The 23,450-nt window shown below is 28.0% G+C and overlaps 2 protein-coding genes across 2 annotated transcripts in view; one reads left to right on the forward strand and one right to left on the reverse strand.

Moving 5' to 3' along the window:
• LOC129961012 (uncharacterized) overlaps positions 1-8,334 on the forward strand; it is a 34,742-nt gene extending 26,408 nt beyond the window's left edge. Inside the window, exons 4-7 of the mRNA XM_056074803.1 lie at positions 1,607-1,726; positions 3,577-3,763; positions 5,630-5,801; positions 8,119-8,334. Coding sequence (XP_055930778.1) covers positions 1,607-1,726; positions 3,577-3,763; positions 5,630-5,801; positions 8,119-8,270 — 631 coding nt within the window. The 3' untranslated portion in view covers positions 8,271-8,334. The remainder of the gene's footprint in view (positions 1-1,606; positions 1,727-3,576; positions 3,764-5,629; positions 5,802-8,118) is intronic.
• LOC129961013 (circumsporozoite protein-like) overlaps positions 1-23,450 on the reverse strand; it is a 290,038-nt gene that overhangs the window by 124,956 nt on the left and 141,632 nt on the right. The gene's annotated exons all lie outside the window — the stretch shown is intronic.

The following is a 23,450-nucleotide window of genomic DNA, read 5'->3' on the forward strand; positions in this document are numbered from 1 at the left end:
TTACTAAAATAGTAAGCGTTGGTTAAACATTTCCTGCTGTTTATTTTACGTTTTATTGTACATAAAACGATTTTTCAAAGTTGGAATGACTGTTTTCTCTTTTGCTATAACCGTTTTTAGCTTTTTTCGGATTAACCGCGATTTTTGTTATCCGCGGCGGTTGCGCCACCCAATTCCGCGGATAATCGGGAGTGTACTGTATATATATTTTAATATTAACTGGGAGAAAAACTTAATTTGATGATTTTCATGAAAAGGATTTAAATTAATAAAACAACAAGCTCTTTGATTATCTATAGTGACAAATGAAAGTTGTATGGTTTTTATAAGTTATATTCGTTTTTGAATTTTAAACTATGTGCCATGATTTCGACACAATTTTATTTAGTTTTACTTGTTTCTTATTTGTAAAAATGGAATTTTATTATCTATTTTGCTTTTACTTCTTAATATTCTAGAATTTTCAAAATTTTTATTCTTATGTGTTCTCAATGATAATGCTCTGTTTTAATATTTTCAGACCTTAATTATAAATTAATCTTTCCATTTAATTCAATTTTGTTTCTCTACCATTGGAAACTCTTTGTCTACTGATTGATAAGAATTTATTATAAGATTCCATAATTTTTAAAATTAATAATTGGAAGTCAAAATGTAGAAAATAATCAAGAGAAAAATCCTGCTTTTTAGTACACTAATAGAAGTATTTTTTTTTTTTTTGAATTGCTATTCGTTTTCGGTGATTAGCTGTTTGTACACCATTTTAATGAGCCATGATGATCTACATCTTATCAAACAAAAATGTATAATTAAAATAATTAAAAATAGTATAAATTAAAGTATAATTAAAAATATGAATGCAGAATGTCGAAAATATTGATTATAAAAATTTTGAAATCTGAATATAAGTATGCTTAAAGGATTTTGTTAAGGTTTTACCTCATAGAAGATGTTAGGTGATTTTGAGATTTCTCTTGAAACTGGAGAGCAGGTGACCATTGATTATGACTCTAGAGATCATAAGTTTTCATATCCAATAAAAGTTGGTAAAACCCGTATAAAGATTAAACTGGGCACTGGGTCTTTATTTTTAATATGTAATGTTTTAATGGATTTACTGAAACTATTATTACTGATCCATACCTCCGAAATCTATATTTCGAAATATATTGATTAACTTTTCTTTTACAAAAGATTATGTGTCATTTTTTAGATTCAAAATTTTCACTTACTTTATTGATGTTTATTTAACAGGTTGACTACATTTTCTCTCAAATTTGAACTTAAAATAGCAGTAACCTATAATGAATTTTTTCAGTTACCTTTCAATTTTATTTTAACAGTTGTTACATAGTGTTTTATATATTTGAAATGTCTTAAACCGTTTGAAAGTTATTTCGCTAATATTTATTCATTCCATTATCTACGTTATGTGAAAGAAGTATTTATATAAGAGATTTCTTCAAAGGCCCTTTGGCCCAATTAATTTTAATCCGACTAACTTAAAGTGAATTTATGTGCGTAAATTATTCATGTTATTTTATATATTCCGAGAAATTAATTTCGGATATCTTAATAAATTAAATTTATCTTTACTTTCTTGTAGAGTAGATTGCATAATTTCTCACAGTAGTGGTATTTATCCAGCTTTACAGCTGATGAAAGACCCTGACATAAAAGGGAAATGCCAAGTCTTCTTTAATACTGGTGGACACAAGCCAACAGTGTAAGAATTTCTTTTATAGACATTGTATCACATGTTTTGTAAACTGAAAAAACCATATAAGATTATATTTTGTATTTTTCAAAAATCCTGACATATACTCTATTTATCTTTATTATTTATAAAGACTTGTCTGTAAAATATATAAATATTATATATTGATCAGTTGTGTGAAAAGCGTATTAACAAAAGAAACGAGGTGAATGCATAGAAAAAAAAATCATTTTTTAAGAAAAAAATAAGAAATACTCCTTTTGCTTGTGTCTATTGTTTATTGTAGCTATGGTCAAGAAACATAACTTCTTTTCAGAAAGTACACATCCAGTAAAATTGTGCATTGATATTCATCACTTTCATCTGAACTGGCCTCTAATGGCTGAATTTGTAATAGTTAAGCCATTAGATCCAATGATGTTATGTGTAAATTTTATTTTAATATGCATTTCACTGAGTGCTCTATAGTACTTTTTAACTCTTGGTTTTAAAAAAATGCTTGTGAACTTGGTGAAGCTCTTCAATCATATCATAATGCAAATCTATTTTATATAAATTGGACGACATAACCGTAAAAAAGAGTTTTATTTAAAAATTTTTATTGACTTGTGAGCAAAAGTATATGCAATTAGTAAAATGTTGCTGCCAGTTTTGATTATTTAATAAAATTAATTCAACGACTGAACAGAAAAGGTAGACATGAAACTTTTTTAATTAAAATATTTATTTATAATCATTAATCACAAACAAGTACCAAGACACATTTTGGATGAACCGATATCATAGTCCGTTTTCGCAGATGACTAAAATCAATAAAAGTCTTAAACACTTGCTTATGTTTCTAGAAAGAGAAATTTATTTTTTTTACTGGTTTTTTTCTACATGATTATTTCAGACTTCTAATATGATTAAAAAAAACTGTATGCTATAAAGAATTATGCATAATAAATTTATTATGTATAATTCTTTTTAATCAAATTTATCAATTGTTTAAGTTCTGCATTTGAAATTCTCATAATGAATTAGCTGCAAAAATTTGTGAGGCTTAAGTATCTTTATCTATGTTATATCTTTTAATATGAGCTTAAATTTAACTTTATAGCCTTAAATTAGCAATCCCCGCCATTCCAGTCCTGAGTAAAATGATTGATCGACTTGCCATGGCATTTAATTCTGGTACTGGGATGGAGGTAAAATAATCTCCATTACGGTATAACACCTCCCATCCCAACAACTTAAGGGTTATGATCCATTATCGGAGGGAAGCAGTGCGATCCCACATCACTATTATGCCCACCAGAGAAGCGAGAACCTATTATTTACACGGCAACTTCTTATTCCAATATCTCAACTGCTGCTCCAGTAAAATTCATAAAATATATAAGTAAGAAAGTAAAGTACTATGTATATAGATATCATCAGTTGTCAGATGACATGTCCTAACATAGACCAATGCATGAAAATCCTTCCATTCATTAATTCAGAAAACTCATTAGATAGCATAAAAATTATTTATATATCAAATTTCGATTCCACCTAATTGTATTATCATTTCTCCTCTGCAGATGGAAAATTGCCGATATATATATATATATATATATGACTATTTGACTTTTAATGTTTAAATAATAATTTTTTATTCCTTATAAATTTATTGAAATTAATTTATTGATTTCTTTTTAGATCCAGTAATATTTTGCTTTCTAAAGATTTACTATCGTTACTATTTTATGATGTAAAATTATAACATTTTAAGAATATATATATTTTTAATTCGTAGCTTATCCCATGATGATATTATAATGTCCTTTTTTGTACTATATTTAAGTTATTCACCTAGTTTTCTTTTATCTTTTCAGAACCATGAGACCTTATTGGGCTATACGAACAATCATCTATTTATATTTAAATTCTTTCACTAGGATATTTATACAGAAAACGGGACGATTTCTTATGAAACACATTTTACGAACTCCAATAAGGAATGACGACGTTGATGGAATTGCTCTACTTGGAGTCACAATGGTTTTTTCTAAGTTCTGGAAGGTATTACTTAAATTTGTGTGTTTTTCTTTTCATAGTTTTCTGATCCTGCACATTTTTAAAAATTAGAAGGGATTTAGGAAAGTTTTTACTAATTTCTTTATTTGTAATTTTTTTTTAAAATTGCTTATTTAATCATAAAAGTTATGAATGTTGGTATAATTATCCAAAAAATTAAAATCAATATTTTATTACTCATTTTAACTATTTCTATTTAATTCTGAAATTTTTAAATTGTCCATGGATCTTTAAAAGTAACCGATTGTACAAATCATTTCAGAAAACTTATGAATTATAAATATCTTTTGGATGAACCGTGCATTTTTAATATAAATAAAGTTTCTAAAAATGTTTTATAAGCATAACCAGATCCAGTTGTAACCTACTAATAAAACGTAGAATAAAATCGAGTAATTTCTATATGTTTATCACTTTTTAATTAAAATTTATATACATACATTTATATTTATACAACTCCCAGGAATTCTTCCGCTTGATTGAGAAATAAGAAATATAAAAATGAATGCTGTGAAAAGAGAAGCATGCTACTATACACATACTGTATAAATAAAATTGATTTTAATAAATATGAAACAGGGATATAAGATTATGTTTTCTAGTATACTTCCGAGATAAAATTTTACATTTCTTTAATATTTCGAAATGTCCTTTCGTCTACATAGCTTTTTTTCCTATAGAAACATAAATTTAATCGTAAAATTTTTTTTATATATGTTGATTTCCTCAAATATTTTCGTGTGTGAGAAAAGTTATTCATCACTCACAAAGCTGGCGAATCCAATATTAGAAAATGTCTCTACTCTTAATTGAAATAAGTATGAATGAGAGCTTTCTAAATAATAGCTGTATTATTCGGTGGGACAAAAATGTAAATTTATTGAACAAAAATTCTGAGATAGTCGAATGAATCTCAGTTAATAATGAAATGAGAATTCTTTGTAACTGGCTTTAAACAACTGGGAAGTTAATTTCTTTTAATTTTTCATTTCATATATATTTACATTTTTTAAAGCAAAGATTTCAGAAAAGCAAGAAATGAATTAATTAGGAAAATAATTTCATTAAAGAAAATGAAAAGAAGAGTTTCCGTGATAGAAAGTGATTGATATATGTGAAATTTCGATAAAAAACTCATCCTTCTAGATATTGGAGAAAAAAGGAGGATATTCTTAAAGTAGCATATATATATATATATATATATATATATATATATATATATATATATATATATATATAATTGAAATGGTGAAGAAACGGCAAATTTGTTTACATACCAGATTACAGTAGTTATTAGAGCGTATTTATGCAGTTTTTGATTTTTAATTTTATCAAAAAGCACAAAGCTACAAATAATGCACAGATGGATTATTACCCTGAAAATACTGAAATATTCAAATATATCGATATTGATTCTGAAGTACTAATGATGTTTCTAAGAGACTAACAGTGACACAAATGTATTTAAACCCTTTAAATTTCTTGAAGAACAAACACAGTGGATTAGAATATATCTTCTTCATCTAACATAGCACCTCTAAATAGCAAGATTAATTTTACACTTGTTTATCACATTATTGCACTATTAATATTTTTCATACTTTTCTCTGTCACATGATATAAAATTAACAAAGAGGAGTGATATTCGTTTACCTTATGACATTTTGCTTTTATTTCTTTAGCAATTGTAAATTTCTCATTTTAATGATTGTCTCAGTTATCTGAGTCAGCAACCTTTCTGACTATTATTATTTTTTCCTTTAATAAAGATGTTTTTGACAAAAAAACCACATTGATTCTGAGGCGTACTATTGATTTAATGGTAGTTATTATTATTTTTTTAATTTCTAGACTAAAGATATTTTTGATGAAATAGCCAAGAAAGAAATACCTACTCTGTACATTTTTAGTGAGGATGACAAAGTTGTGGAAAAAGAATTGACTTACCAAATTTTATCGTTGCTGGGGGCATCCAAAGAAAATGTGAACTTTTATGATGAGATGGGAAAGTTGCAGAAGAAGGGTAAAATTTATTATTTAACTATTTGTATTGTTTTTATTAAATACATACTTATCTTCTACAAATTTTCTTTATATTCTTATATTTCAAGCTGTTAGAAAATGATTAATATTACATTTTACCTGAGTATTCAGAAAGCATTTTCAAGATTTAACTTTTCTAAGGCCATATTTTAAAAATTTAATTAAAATATTCATTAAAATTGCCGTAAAATGAAGAATTTGAAGAAGTTTAATAATCTCTTCTTTTGAATATTTATTTCTTCGTCTAAATTTCTTATGTTGTTTTTATTGAATCATTACTCATATTCTTCGGCAGAATGTAACTTCAGTACATCTATAAACAAACTGATGTAATACGTTTCTGTCGCATATGAGATGCTTTTGTGTACAAAAAATCTAGAAAACCATGATGAAATGCATGCAATTTCAACCTTTTACTTTTCTTGCTAATATAGATCAAATGTTTGATTAATGTGACATATTTATACTCTCTAACAAGCATTTCTATGCTCAGAACTACCAAAAAGTTCAGATAAAATTATTACCTGCTTTGTTCCGAGCTATTTTTCATAATACAGAAATCAACTTGAATTTTTGTTGTGGATCACAAGATTTATCTTGATCAAGATGTTGCTCAGGAATGATTTATCTTTACGACAAAAATAACACTTTTGAAGATTGAAATTTTCCCGTATTTTAATCATTTGTCAACAGCGCATAATTAATAATTTTTTATTTTTGTATAAAAGTACGAATCTATAAAGATACCTGTTTTTCTCTTTGCTTAAACAAATTCGTCAATTAAATAAAGGATGATTTATATATCCACATTTATATACCTTAACAAACATATCTATCTTGAAAATACCTAAAAGTTTAAGTAAAAGTATTACTCACTTTGTTCCGAGTTATTTTTCATTATATAGAAATCAGCAGATTTTTGTTGTAATCGCAAGACGCGGAATCTGTTACTTATGAACAATCCAGTCTTCATGAGAAAAATATTACTTTGGAAGATTAAAATTTTTCTGTATTTAACCATGTGCTAACAGCACATAATTAATTTTCTTTATTTACCTGGTATAATAGTAAGAATCTATAAAATATCTGTTTCCCTCTTTGTTTAAACAAAATCATCTATTAATTAAAATCAGAGGGTTCCCCTTAACCAAATAAGAACATTTAAAATACTTCGCTTTAATATATATATATATATATATGAAATAAGTTAATATTTTGTCATTTTGTAAAAGTAAGATAAAAATTATTATGTTATATACAAAAAAATTCTTTCAAGAATATATTACAAAAATAACACAAATAATTTTGTTTTTAAGCACAATCAGTTTCAAATCATTACTCACTAATTTGAATTTGTAACATACATGCATGAGAAAGACTGTCATATTTGTCTTTATATATACATTTGTTTATTGATTCTTGGATTTAAAAAAAAAATAGAGTGATATTATTGGAAAGTTAATTTTTGGACGTGTGTATTAAATGTTCTAATATTTCAAGCTATGTGAGTAATTCTTACACGTCATGCAATATTCTTTCTAAATTATGGCTTAGAAAACACATTTTTAAAAATTCCAGCAACTTTTTTATCTGAAGACTCTTATAACACTATACTTATTTCTACTATTTTTTTTTCTTTTTTCATTCTTTATTTTTGTTAGAATAGCATTCTTATATTTCATGTCTTATATTTCTGAAATCAAAAATTTCTTAATGAAGAATAGAATTTCGCTGTAAATCCTTACATATCCTGTTAGTGCATAATTGATTAGAACTTATTGAAATGATTGTTCAAAAAGTAAAATCTATCTTTTAGTATGGAATTATAATTTGTCCCAATTTTAGCAGAAAATTTCAAAATTCTACTTTCATGAACTTCTGGATGCATTTGATCTAATGGAATTTTCCAAATCTTATTAATAATTAATAAGATTTGGAATAATTATTACTATTTAATCTTATTTAATTATATACTTAAAAATATTTTTACATTATAGATGATTAATTATGTTTACGCATTATGAAGTCTTCCATTATTCATATATGTTTTATAAGTTCTAAAAGAACAGTTAACAATAATATAAAATTTACTATTTTTGATAATTTGATAAAAAAAAAAGGTATTTCCCTTAAAATTTATATTTTTTAGATATGAAAATATTTTATCAATTTGTATACTATCTCAACAGTTTGAAATTTGAATTCATTCTCTTTGAATAAAAATTTATGCTGCATTTTATTGGATGCTTGTACAAAATAGGTGTTTTGGTATATTGAGTCAGTTTTTGTCATTTCAGGTAAAGATTTGCCATGGTTGAAATTACTTTCATTTAAAGAAGGATCTCATTACGTATTCCGAAAACACCCTGAAGTGTGCAATGAGGAGGTGCTTCAGTTACTACAAAAAATTAAACTTATCAATGAAAATTCCTCAGAAATTAAAAGCTAATGTAAATATATATAGACAAAAAAATGTATTATTTACCAAAATATATTTATTTTTATTAATTTTATATATGCTTGTCTATCTTTCTTTTTTTAACTATAATAAACTTGCATCACTTTCACTTCACCAACAATTAAAAATTTTATCAATTCAATTAAAAAATTGTCCTGGAATAAAAAGACGAAGGTAGCATCATTATGTAGACATAATATACTAAACTTAAACTTATAAAATAATTTTTTTCGTTTGCATATATATTTCCATATTAGACATGATCTGACATATAACAATATTCCGTAACATATACGAACACATTTATAGAACTTTTTCTTTGTAATTAGCGCATTCGAAAATAGTTGCAAATGTACTTTACATGTATGGACCATAAATAAATTCATAATTCTGTCATATATTATGAAGTTTTCTTAAAAGCAAGATTGCATTTTAGGACTAAATTTGCTAGTGTAAAATATTAAGTTTTCATTCATTTGTATATTATTAATTAAACGAAATGATTTGCAGAAAACTGTTAGTCTCATTTATCCTGTTCCTCATAACTTTGAATCACTAATTTTTTATAAAAATATGTCTTTTATTTGTGTTGTTACAACAACACACAATTTTTCTATTGTCACACCTCCAATGCATTTACGCTGGACCCAAAACAGTAAGACATAAAAAATAAATGAAAACTGATTTGGATAAATTAATTAATGAAAATGCATCTTTTGGTAAATGAAATTGTTTGATTATTAATTAAGTTTTTACTATGCAAAGAAAATAAAAACTGGTAGATTTTGTTTTCACCCGCGAATGGCTTTTCCACCCAAATATACTGAATGGGATAACCGGAATTTCTAAAATGTAATTTCCAAAAATTATTAAAATTGCTATTCTTAGAAATTTTAAATGTAATGAGAATTTGTAGTTCACCTGACGAAGAAGATAGATTAAACTTATTATACTTGAATGTTCTAAATTAATATCTATAGTTAAGTAATTATCCAAAATATCCATTATATTGCATTAAAATTGCTTTGTTTGATTAGTATGTGAATTACAGACATTGAAGCAAGAAAGATTTTAAGTAAAAATTAGTAATTTCTGAAGAATATTGCATCAGGTCTTTAATAACTTTCTTTTATTATCATCTCATGGAGATAAATTTATAGTATAATTAGCAACACCTGATTGTTGGAAGAACAATCTTACATGTGAAGGAACATGTTTATCTTAATGGATAATATCAAAGCTGTATACTTTGAATAAACTAATAGAATTGAAATAAGTAGTGGTTTTTCGAAAATCCGTTGAATACCACAGCACTGTATAAAAATTAAAAAATTTTTTTCAAGCTTTATGATTTATTTATACTAAGAATGGATTTGCAAGTATTTTATATGTTTTGTACGGTCTGGATCAAAAGTTCACAAATCTAAGACTTTTTTTTTATCTCTCTGATTAATTGAAATATTATCTGTTATGAATTAAAGATACCAATTAAAATAATACAGGGGTTTATCAAAAAAGAATTAGTTGCGGCAGAGCGGCATAATTTGGGGCATTCTTAATATTTTCTTTGGAAATAGTAGTGTCTAGATTTAAATTTAATGCTACCTTCAGCTATTTGAAATATGGAGAGCTTTATAAATCTATATAAGTATTATATTTAGTATATATGACACTTAATCAATCGGACAATTTTTGAAGGCCCTTAAGACAGTAGTAATTATCCTAATCTATAACTTGCATATCTTATGCATAAATCATGCACTGGGAAAAGTTTCATTCATGGGTTATATAAGAATTTCAAATTTTAAATACGTTGCTTGAAATTGCAGTGCACAGTTATGCATAATATAATATCGTATGGTTAACATTTACTTTTTTTTTGTTGTAACTAAGTAGCTTCATTCTTGTTTTTTTTTTTTTTTTCATTCTATCTCATATTTGTTTTTAAAAATTAAACATTTAGATTAAATTTCTTTTCATTTTTTTTTCTTCTTAAAGCTTCTTATAATATAGGGTAAGTAGTAATCTTTAGTAACAACTGTTTAATATAATCGATTTACACTTATGTCCATAAATTAAGGATAATTGGGAGTCACGCGGAAATCGAACTCTAAAATACATATATCACCCATAAAATGGCAACACACATCTTCAAAAATCATATGCAAATTACAGGAAGCCACCAGATGACACCAATAGTGCGTCACAATGACGAAAGTGATGTATAAGGAATACAGGCAAAGAAGTAAAATTTTTCACAAGCACTTTATAAACCTTTCAGTGCAATAACCGCATAGTTATGACAGAAAGGACGCATTTGGATGATTTTTTACGTGGTAAAATTATCGGCTGTCTGGAATGTGGGCGTACCCAGCTGGCAGTATCCGAGGAACTTGGAATCGGCCAAAGTGAAATTTCCAGGCTTTGGCAACGATTCTAAGATGATGGTAATGTGAGTAGACGTAATAGCACAAGTCACCCCCGAGTTACAACGCCGAATGAGGACCGATATTTGACAGTTACTGCCAAAAGAAACAGACGGAGCACATCATCAGACCTATCTCGTCAGCCACTCTCTTCAGCCACTGGTAAGACAGTTTCAAGGTAGACCGTGTACAGACGCTTAGGGCAGATTGGTCTATATGCTCGTAGGCCTGTCAGATGTGTTCCACTTACTGCAACTGATTGCCGCCTGCGGTTAGCCTGAAGTAGAGAGCATGCATTGTGGACACCGCAACAGTGGGCTTGTGTGATGTTTCCTGACGAGTTCAGGTGTAGCTTGCAGTCTGATTCTCCGAACTTTCATATAGAGCACCAAGTACTCGTTACCACCAAGAGAACATCATTGAAATACCGCGTTACGGTGGTGCAGGATTGCTCGTTTGGGGATAAATTATTCTGGGTTCCAGAACTGACCTGCATGTTCAAATTGGAACCATGACAGGCCATATCTATCGTGACGTCATTCTGGAACAACATGTACATTTGTTTCGGGACACCATGGGCGCAGAATTCGTGTTTATAGATGACAATGCCCGTCTTCACCGTGCAAACGTCGTAAACGAATGTCTTCGATCGGAGGATATCACCGTATGGACTGGCCAGCATTCTCACCGGACTTGGATCCAGTAGAGCATGTGTGGGACATGCTTGGTCGACGAGTTTCAGCCGGTCAACCACCTCCTACATGTCTACCGGAACTTCGGAGAGCATTGCTTGATGAGTGGTGTAATATTCAACAAGATCAGATAGATAATTTGATATTCAGCATGCCAAGGCGTTGTACAGACTGTATTTCATCGTCTGGGAGGCATTCAATGTATTAATCATCATAACAACCATGTAATATTGGTTTTTGTAAATAGTTTTTTTTTTATTTTTTTTTATTTTTTTTGCTCCAGGGAGCAAAAAATCGAATTTTTATTAATGATATCACACATATAACATCTTTTTTGCTCTTTACCTTTTGTTTAATAAATAGGCTTTGCAAATAAATCACATTTGTTTTGCTTCTGACACTTTCTTTTTCCGAACTTGCATTATTCTTCTCCTCGACATTACCTTTTAACATTGTTTCTGATGTGGTGTAGAAAACAAAAACAGAATAATATATTAATTTACAACGTTTTAGAAAATGACATAAAATGTAATTATTTATTACTTTTGCGAAATCTCCCTCAACGTAAAATGCCTTTGTTAATTTACAGTGTTGATTGCGCTTATTTATTAATATTTCTAAGTTAATAACTTAAGGTATGCAGTTTCTTTTGTTTTGTCTGCATCCCTTTTCTCTTTCCTCACTTTCTTAGCTACATATTCTAGACTTAATTCATTTCATTTTGTGTGTGTTAGTTATAATTAGTGTGTAGCGTTTGTATGTGTGAGTTAATATAATTTGACGAGTATTTGATGCTAGAACAAATGAATAAGATCTAGTGCGCGAACATTGGGCATTTAAATTTACATATTCCATAAAAACTTTTTTACATCTTTAACATAACTTCAATATAAAAGAACCTAGAACTTGATAGTGGATTTTAGACTAGGTAGCTGCTGGACTGCAAGCAAGTAATTTAAAAACTATTTTTAGTTTCGTTGTTAAATAAATCATTTTGGAAAAGTACGCATTTTATTAGGACACAAAATGCACATTCTATTAAGTCTAAAATGTGTTTTTAATAGAATTATTACAATCATCATTACATAATTACATACAGTATAATTAATTACACATAAGTAAAATATATTAAAAAGTGTTAACTAGTTATTCAAATGATATAATTTATTCTTTTTGATAGATCATGTAAAATAAAAAGTTTTAATTTTATATCTGTTTAAAGTTTATATTTTCCTATAATATATTCTAATAATTAAATGATTTAAATTCTAAATAAGGGAATATAATTTGAACTTAATTTTTCAAGATTTTGATTACTTTAATTATTTTTTTAATTAATAGATGTGTTAAAAATAAATTTAAAAAATATACTTTCAAAAAATTACAAAAATAAAAAATTAAAATAAATCATTAGCACGTTGATTAAATGAAAAATGTGTTGAAATGTTAAACTAAATTCACTACTGATTAAAAGAGGCACCTCAGAATGCGCACTGACGTGAGTTGTAATCAATAAATTCACTACTGCTGGAAACGGTAAATTCTTTTTAAATATGGTTTTGCGGGAAATAAAAATCTCACTTCGGATGTTATATTGTAGGAGTATTTCTATAATATTTAGTTAATTTATGAAGGTGCTTCTGTAGATTCAAAATTGCCATTTTGAAATGTTCCTGTGAATTGCTTTTTTTGCACTAACTTAAGTAACGCGCCAGTTAATGAACTTCTTGAAGGAGTATTAAGTTTCAGAGCACAGGAACCGATATGGAATAAATATCTTGCTGTGCTTTGTTAGATGAAAATATATTTTGAAGTAAGTAATATCTTCATCTGTTAAGATTTTTTTAATGAAGGCTATATGTTTTGGGTTGACTGATCATTCAAAATAAATCATGAAAAATGCCCATCGTGTGACTACATTGTGCTATGTGTTAGTCACTAGGGATTTCCTCTGTTAAATCCTTAATTCAAGTAATAGCTTTCCCCACATAAATAACCGAAGACTGTAATCAGAAGCGGAAATAATTCTTATCTTTTAAGTTGTTCAACAAAGGCGATATTTAACCCTATTCGATTACCGTAGTTGTTTATATTTAACCCTATTCGATTACCGTACTATTTGTTTAATTGCCCAAGTGGGTAAAAGAGTGATGTTTAAGGAGTAAAAATATCTATCAATATTTTTAAGGATCGTACAAGGAGATCATAATAATACTATTTTTTGAGAAACACAAATCAAAGACTCCTATTCCCATACAGATTTATAAATAAATATTATTATTTGGAGATATTAAAAAAAAGACTAGAAAGCTATTTTGAAGTTAGAAATTTATTAATGCATTTGTTTACAATTCAAGAGACGTTTTAGTCACATGATATACGTGAATAAGTACATTATCTAACACCAAACTGCAGGTTGTCTTATGCAGTATTTTACCATCTCGTCTCTTTTTTCTACTTCAAGATAACCATTGAGTTCCGATTTTAATTAAGTGCACTCACTTTATAAGTATCCTATGAGAAGAAAATGACTGCATTTCAAAATGGTTGATTCTAAAATGATTTAAATCAATTATATGAGACCATTTCATTGCCATAATAATTTTAATGTAAATTGAACTGTTAGAAAAAAGTATTCTTTGTATCCTCATATCTGTCTATCACGTTAGTTTCTTGAATATTCCAATTTGTAATTCTCTTCAGATAATTACTCATTTCTTTCTGGTGAACACTATTTTATTTTCGGACACATTTTTTGTGCCTCTTCAGGTAGACTGTTACAGATTAGGACACATCTCACAAATGGTGCCACGTCTAGGTCATAGAATCGTTCTTACACTCTCCGTTCTGATACAAAAAAGAATTAACAGAACTTTGTACTCGACAGATACGCCATCTATCGGCCTGAAGCTGTAACACAATTAATACCCTATTACTTTGTTTCTGAGATATACATCAGAACCATCTTATCAATCTTTACCAGTGTTCCACAAAATTATTATATTACTTTGTCTTTAGCATATTCTAAATAACTTATCGAATATTTATCAATTAATATATTGAAAGAATTCGTTTAACAATCAAACCAGTCTATTTCTATTATAAGAGTAAAATTATTAGCTGCTAGTAGGATTTTGTGCTTTCGTAAGTTGAAGTAGTTTGAAAAATTATATTAGTATCATTGTTAATCAGGTTTATTGGCATATTATTGCCTGTTTCGACCGAAACTTTTCAGCAGCATATTTCTGCTTTTTATTAACTTTCAGTTCAATACCTTTTTTTTTTTAGATATATTTATAGCATATCATTAAAAAAAATAAAACTTAAGAAAGAAACTCTGTTCTCAGTTCTGTATTTTAATTAAGTCATCAGAGAGTCTACGCTTGATCGCTATTTTTTATAATATTGGGACACATTCTATAAGACAAATTTTTAATAATAAGCAAATATCATTGTTCGTAAGAACAATGTTTCCCCAAGATTTGATAAAATTAAATATTGAGAATATGTAAACATTCTGCATGTTGGTTATGTAGCTTTCCCCCCCTCATTATCACATTTTTTTTCAATGTTTCGTATCGTCGGTCTTCCAACGTTTTTGCAATCATGCATCAGGATAATGTTTTATAAAATTTCACCTTTTATCAGTATTTAAAATTTTCGTATTGTTTTCTTGTTTCTTTGTTTGATTATTATTATTATTTTTACTTTGACGGGTATCCTGACGCACGAAATTTTAATAGACATTTCATTTCTTGAGATAGCGTACTTGAAATTTAAATTATTTTATTTTCATAAAAATTATTTTAATTTCTTAGTCTTATATATTTAGTTGGTGAAATAAGTAATCCATCCATCTTTTTTTATTTCTGCTACATTTTTTTGGATATTTTTAAATTCATAAATAAAGGTAGTTTAATTTGGTTTAAATTGTAATTATTATATGATTATAACACGATCCCATATTCCAAACTTTGCAGCACATCAGCATTAGGACTTTTGAATTAAAACGACATATTTCAAATGCCTTAATACACTAGTAGATCTTAAATTAAATCGCATCTCGAATTCCTGACCCTCTGATCTCGAAGCCAAGTTCCAGGAATTAAGATCTCCGATTTCATAGAAATATGTTGATGACTGAAATAAATTGAAAACCTGATGCAAGGTAATCCATGCATCTTTATTCAGAAAATAACACTAATTAAAGTTTTTCCACTCATTGTTCCTTTTGTTCAGGAAAAATTCAAAGCCCAATACTGACCGAAAAAACTTCTTCTACCTGAAAAAACATATATAACATACATGGTAAATTAAAAAAAAATGCAAATTATTTATTAAGCTATTCATTGAATTTGAAGGAATATAATAATTGATGCTACTTTAATTATTATTTTTAATTATTTATAGCGTATAATTAGGCAAAAAAAATTTCAATGCCAAAATGAAGTACACAAGGAACTAAAACACTTAGTTTAAGATGGGGTAACAGAATACCCCTTCTTAACATCGTCTATTTACCTTTAGGAGCAAGGATAACTTTTAATACATGTATGCAACTCCATGTACTCTCCGTTTTATCAGATATATCGGCCTGAAAATAGCCTGATATCTTATTCCCGAGCGCAATTAGGAGACTCAAGTTCTTCTACCGTAAAAAAAAGAGATCAAAGGAAAAAGTAATTTTCGGAAAGGCCCTGCATTTTATGACATTGGTAATCGAGTTTAATTTGGTGCTGTTTTTAGATATCAAAATTTTGTAACCAAAAAATTTTCCGTTTTTTTTTTTTTTTTTTTTTAACTAAGTACTTGTTAAACATAATATAATATTGTCCTTTCAGATTCATCAATGCTTTTCTCCAAAATCGACTTAGTAATTTGATATTAATCATTTATTTAAAGTGACCGCAAGGACAGAAACGAAAAAATTATTCTCTTAAGAATGCCGCTACTAATTTGCTTCATAGATCTGTAGAATTGCTTTCTAGAACCGATCTTTGACAATCTAAAAAAATACTTTAATTAAAAATCTTATAAAAATAATCAAGATTTGATTTGTTCTATTAAAATTTTTGTTCTGAAGTTACAATATTTTTGTGGTAAAAATGTTATAAGTGAATTTGAATTATGTTCAGACCTGAGTAGAACCCTTTCTCTTAACTTCCAGGGCACATTGGCTTAACATGTTATAGCTACAGTGTTAAATTAAAGGTCTTCTGGGCCCAAATATACTCTGGATCTTCTAAAATATATTATTAAATGCAGCTGCATTAAAATATAGAGAAATAAATGATTCAGTTTAATTTTCTAGTCATCAAGACCTATCGCATACCCGTGTCTTGTTTATGTTAAATATTTGATGTTTTCTTTTTTCATTTGTCATTTATTCAAATTTTTACTATAATTTGGTTATTAAACTCAGATTTGTCTAAAGCTAGAACTCAACACAAACTAAAAAATGTTTTGGCCTTAAATATTTGCAAGAGAAAAAATTCCGAAGTAATGAAGTGTTTAAACTAATTAATTCTTCTTTTAAAAAAATACTACAGTGCTTCATTTCAATCAGAAGTGTATAATAGTAAAACCGTTTGAGTTAAATTTTCATAAGAAAAGATACGCCATTTTTTAAAAAAAAAATATATATTAACAATAGACCGATTACATCATTATTTTATCCTCAAATATGTTTGATGTTCTAAAATTAACAAAGTTAGGAGGATATAATTTGTTCTGAATAATTTTGGTTTAAATCCATTAAAGATGCATATCTAGGAAGGCTAATTAGTGAGGTGAAGTGTTCAAATTTCTGATGAAGCTTCTTGAAATCTTAATCCTATTTCTGGGTCGATCATTTTGTCAACACAAATTATTCAATTATAAAACCACGTAGTCTATGTAAGTGCATAATTTCTATTTTAATTGGGAAATTAAGGAACTATCTTTCCTTAATTTCCTTAATTGATCCTTAAATTGATGGAAAATTGCTCTGAAAGTTTAAGCAATTTCCTATTAATGCTCGCAGCTAAAATATAAAAGAATTTTTTTTTTTAATTTTCTAAACCGTAACTGGCTGGTTGAGATTAAAATGAATTATTTCTAAAATTTTGAAATATTTTTTTTTGTACTTAGAATGTTGGATGTGAGGAAATTATAATGTAAACTCATTTAAAATTGCAAAAAGTTTTCATAAGTCAAGCCATGAAAGAACTTGAATAATATAATAATGTTTTGTAAATATTTTTCTGGATCGTTTGCACTGTATCAATGATAACAAAATGACTATTGAAAGGAGATGAGATAGGGATTTATTTTTAAAAAGGGAGCTGATCACTGGATATAAGTTCTCAGAACTGTTCTTAAATGAATGGATAGTATAGCTATGAAAATAAATAAATAAACAAACAAAAAAAAAATCTTTTACAGCATTGAGACAATTGAAGTACTCAAACTCCGGTGTTAAAATTGAGCATAGCGTGGCTTTGAAGAGTTGGTGATTGTTACATAAAAACTTCATGATACCAGACTGGTGCGTTTTCATGAGTTAGGATATGGATAATTTCCAATGTTCGGCGGGTCTGGTAGCGCATTGCTTCTCCATAACACGAGATTGCATCTCTTGGGGTCACCTCAGACATGGGGATGAGAGACTTCAGGAACCCTGGTGGGTACAGAAATAGTGTTTGGAGGAGTTACCTTTACCGTTGATGGGACATGACTCGTACGGGAAAGGTTGTACTGTGGCCGGTGATAGCACTTAGGACTCAAACTTAGTTTCCGCCTATATTGCCGGTCATTCAGAATTTTCTGTGTGCCTTCGGGGATAGCAGCTGAGCAGTCAGCTATGATAACACGCGATTGCAGGTACATTATTAATAAAAAAAGAGAGAGGGGAAAAGTGTTGAGTTCACAGCAATTTGTTACAGCCCTGTGGTATTAATAACATTCTCTGTTTGAAACTTATCTACCTCTCAGTTAATGCACTTATCTTCTGAGGTCGAAAATCAACCACCAACTCGCCAGAAACATGATATACAAAATATTGAAAATTTACACTCTTTAGAAATTGCAGATGAGGGAATACGTTGTCTTGCTATCTGTGGATCAAAAGGAGAGAATTTCCCATTTTTTATCTCAAGATTCCCCATTTGCCATGAAACACGCTAAAAAAAAACCTTATTCAATTTTTTAGCAGTTTTGATTTCAAAAATAACTGAACAATCTCTAGTTATTAGACACATTTACCACAATGCTTCATTTGTATTTTTTAACCACTGAAAATATGCATATAGATTACAGTAGTAAAAAAAGTTTAATACAGCAAAAGGCTGACAGATGAAAGGGAAACAAATTTTCTACTGTTGAAGAATACAACTTAGTTACAAAGAACACAAATAGAGTTTGAAGCATAAAACAAATGATATTGTAAGTATCTACAAATTTATCTGGATATTGGCAATTTTTTAAAATTTTGTAAACATTGAAAATGAGAGAGTTTTATGTTCGTTATACAAAAATTTAGGCCTCCAACAAATATAGCATTTCTGAAAAATTAATAGTTCTCTTCACGAAATGAGCTATTCGATCGGAATTATGAAGAGTTAGAAGTTTTCTTTAAGTCTGGAAAATTTAAAAGAAATTTAATGAGGTAGAAAATTTAACGGAAATGAAAAAGTGATTTTTAGGTGTCTGTTTAAATTACTTTTAGGGTCATTAATTTTACTCTATATAAAAAGAAAAGCAAGGAAAGAATATAGATTCGTGTATGTTTTCGTCAAAGGAAATTTTATAGGAAAAGTAATGACTCCCTCCTCTAAACTCTTTCAAAACAATGGAACAAACCATTTGGAGTAGTCTCCCCAAAACTTTTTCGCATACTTTATTATGACGTCATGCGAGAGAACGTATTACATGGCATTGTCGTACAATAATTACGAAATATTAACTTTTGGCTTGAATTTAGCATTTTTACTAAAACTATGGTGTCATGGCGAGTAATTTGGCGATTAATCCCTGGCATGCATTCTATATCCAAAAATCGAATGTGTGTTTTAGACACGTTTTTCTCAACTGATTAAAACAAAAATTTGACACAAAACTTGTAGTCACTTGTAGTCACAAACTTCCATATCAAATTTAATATATTTAAGTCATTGCGCTTTTGAATTATTGCGTTTGTTGGATTTGGCTCTAAATTTGGCAGATGCCTATATTATAGAGGTGTAGCGAATGTTATCTATCTAACTTTCTCCGTTTTGTAGTTATCGTGTTGACTTATTTTCGGACAGCGGGACAAACGGACTTCTGAATAGATTTTACTCAAAATGTGATAGAAATCCGTAAATTCAATGTATAGACCATATACAAAATGTCAACCTTCTAGCTCAGCGCATTTTTGAGTTATATTTGTCACATATAGAAAGACAGACATACAGACGGACATTTTCCAAAAATGTGTTTTTCGAACTTAGGGAATGTCTAAAACGTGGAGATTTGTCGAAATCTCGAGTTCGAATTTTCTAATATACTACGTATACAAGATACTCTACTTGTCTATACTACGTATACAAGATACTCTACTTGTATATACTACGTATACAAGATACTCTACTTGTCTATACTACGTATACAAAATACTCTACTTGTATATACTACGTATACAAGATACTCTACTTGTCTATACTAAGTATACAAGAAAGTAAAAAAAGGAGAGGGGGTGTACTTTATAAAGGATGTTTTTTTAAAAAAAATTTAAATCCATCATAAGAAACTAAAATGAAAAATGCTAAATTCCATGAATCAATACATATATTAACAATGTCAACACACATTTGAAAATATATTAAAATGTATGATCATACTCATTGAACAAACAGCAGAGGCTTTTATGAATTTCTCGTGGCTTTTATTTTTTAATCTGAACACTGCGTTGAGACAATCTATTTTGGCATATTGACTTATATGCTTTATTTCGGTTTCAGTGTTTAATTTAAGCCCCAATATGTTTGTCTGTGTTTGCACACATGTGCGGAGATATTTCTTTCCAATGTTATTTAGTCCCTTTCTTAAGAGAAGCAGTTTTTAATCGAAATTTCTCTCCCAGGTTGTGAGTTAGTAAAAGATTAATTATGCTTATTCCTCTTACGTGCGTAGGCAGTAATTCAGTTTTCAGCTTTCAGCTCATAAAAAAAGTTTTCCCATCAAAAAATACGTTATTTATAAAATATAAACAACTTTGCTTTCTAAAAATAATGTGAAGGCTACTGATGTGCTAATGGCATAGTTCCAGACACAGAAAGTATGAATAACTAACATTTGGGTTATTTAAATGACATAAAATCCATTGAAAATTAAGTTGTCTATATCACAATAAATTCTCATTGAAACATGATACTAGAATCATGCATGTTAATATCTATCCTAATATTATGAAGATCCTCATACTCTATAACTTTTCTAGTTCTAACGCCTATAGCCATGGAATGATGTTTCGAATAAACATAAAAGAAGCATATTGATAATTTCTAGTAATTAATAGGCATTCATAACGAGTTATACTTCGATATATAAGTATAAAATTGAATAAGATATGGGGGACTTATAGCTTGAAACTTGATCGTAAAGCAATATGAAAATAAATATTTTCTGTTATTATCAATTTTAACACAATATACAACAGTACATACGTCTACAATTAAAAATTTTTTTTCTTCATATAACTCAAATTTTAAATAATTCTAATACAGAGAATGAATAAGTATTTTTTTATTGGAATAATTAACAGAATGTAAAAAAGGTTATCATGTGGAATTTTTTAAATGATTTTTATTTAAAAGGTGCTTTTCTTCCAGGCGTATTATTCTAAACATACAATGTTGATTTTTATATGGTCATTAATAAAATTACTAAACAGAGCTCTTCTGTCTGAAACAATAAGTAAGTTTATAATTAGTAATCTTATTCAGCTTTCGTACCAACAATCAGCTGACAAGAACTATATATATACATCTAAAAGTTAAAAAAATGTTATATTGCTAGACTGATGTTAAAGAAAAAAACTAGTACGTAGGCATTATTTTGATGCTTATTTGAATGCCTTATATCATCGGATTGAGCGGTAGGAGGACTATATAGACATCCAATAAAGTTAGAAAATGAATGCGCGTATTTTCTTCATTTTCTTGCCGGAAGAGAAAAAAAATTACTTTTACGATTCTGGAAGAAATTTCAAGCTATATTCTTTTCCGACCATCAGGATAGGATAATAATTACTTCTGGGCAAAATATTGTTACTATTGCTAATATTGTTACTGGACAAAACAAAATTAACAGTAAAACAAGACGTCGATAAAAAAAATTGTAACTAATAATGTTCTTTTATCTGAAAAAAATAATGCAAAAACGAATGTCTAAAAATAAGCAAATGTGTCGGAACCATATAGTAAAACATGTGCAAAAGTTTGATAAATAGTTGTTCGATGCAAACGCGGTTTGACGAAATCGAAAAAAGGCATTAGCCCTATCCTTCACGTTCTTTAAATTCTTATTTTAAACTGCAGCGGTGTACATTATATGAATGAGTGAGTGAGTATAAAGAATTAAATGAGTGTGCAGTGAGTATAAAGAATTAAAAAAAAAAGCCTTTCAATTTTTATTCTTGAAACTAAAGAAAATTTAATTAAAATTTCTATATTAATTTTTAAAAACTTATTTCAGATCAAAAATATGAGGTACAAATTATTTTATTAAATTATTTTTAAGTTATTCAAACTCACTTTGAATAGAGAACTATTTAATAGCACATGTATGAATATCAGTTTACAGAATAAAATTAGAAAAGAAATTTAAAGAATCAAAAACACATTTTTATAATCACATTTTCATTATAGTACTAAAAGACAGAAATTCTTTTTTTTTAAATAATTCATATTCTTTAATTTTTAATTTTCAATTCACTGTTATAAATATTAAAGAGTCTTCAAATTAATTTGCTTTTGAATTCGTAATCAAGTGGCTTCACTAGTACGGAATCAAAATTTACTTCAATTAATCAATCGACTGATCACTAATTTCTGAAAATATTAAATTAGTGTAGTGTCATCTAGAAAACACGAATATTCAAATTTCAACAAAGAAAAAAAAGTGAAAAATCATTTACAAAATTTTATCTTTATAAACAAGAATGCATGAATTTTAATTTTTTACAAAAAAGATTTATATGTTTTGAGTACCTGCATAAAATTTAGGAAAATTATTAAAATGCTTTTAAATTATTTCTTTTTGTGCAATTTTTAAAGAATTAAAATGGGCCAAATGGCTACATTATATTAACAATATCCCAGCAACATAAATCGCATTATAACAATTCTGCCATAAAAATAAAAAAAAAATCCTTTTTACCAATATATTTTTAAAATTCAAGAAAAATACATTTTGATAATATCTTTAATGGTCTTACGGGTTAAATGGTCTTACGGGTTATATCTTAATGGTTTTACGAATGGTTAAAGAACTATTCGTAAAACAGCCATCTTGGTATTTTCCAAAATTTCCAGTTTCATTCTAATTCAAGTTCTACTATTGTCATATATCGGTCTTTTCTAACAATTTTCATCAAAAAGCATAAAAAAAGATTTTCAAACATTTATTGCTGCCGTTTGAAACAATCATGTGAAGCTTATAAATGGAAATAAAAATATGTAGCGAAATGACTACACGTTGCAATGTAGGATTAACTTCTCTTGTTAAAACTAACAAGATTCAAGCGAAGCAGAATGGAATGAAAAAAAAACATGAACCCACAAATCAAACCAATTCTAAAGTATGTTTAAAATTTTAAAAACAAATATAGTTTTAATCCTGTATGAAGGCGATAATTATTAGGTTTATTTCAGAGTAAAATAAAATTTTTAGCCCAAACAAGACTTTTATCCATTTTTGATAATTGGAAGAAAAAATCCGTTATCGGAAAGCAGCAAATATAATGATGACAGTTTTTGCAATTTATTTTTAAGTAAGATTGCAAATTATTCTAGAGAGAGCTAATTCTCTCCCAA

This window comes from Argiope bruennichi, chromosome X2, assembly GCF_947563725.1.
Source record: "Argiope bruennichi chromosome X2, qqArgBrue1.1, whole genome shotgun sequence".
Lineage (NCBI taxonomy): Eukaryota > Metazoa > Arthropoda > Arachnida > Araneae > Araneidae > Argiope > Argiope bruennichi.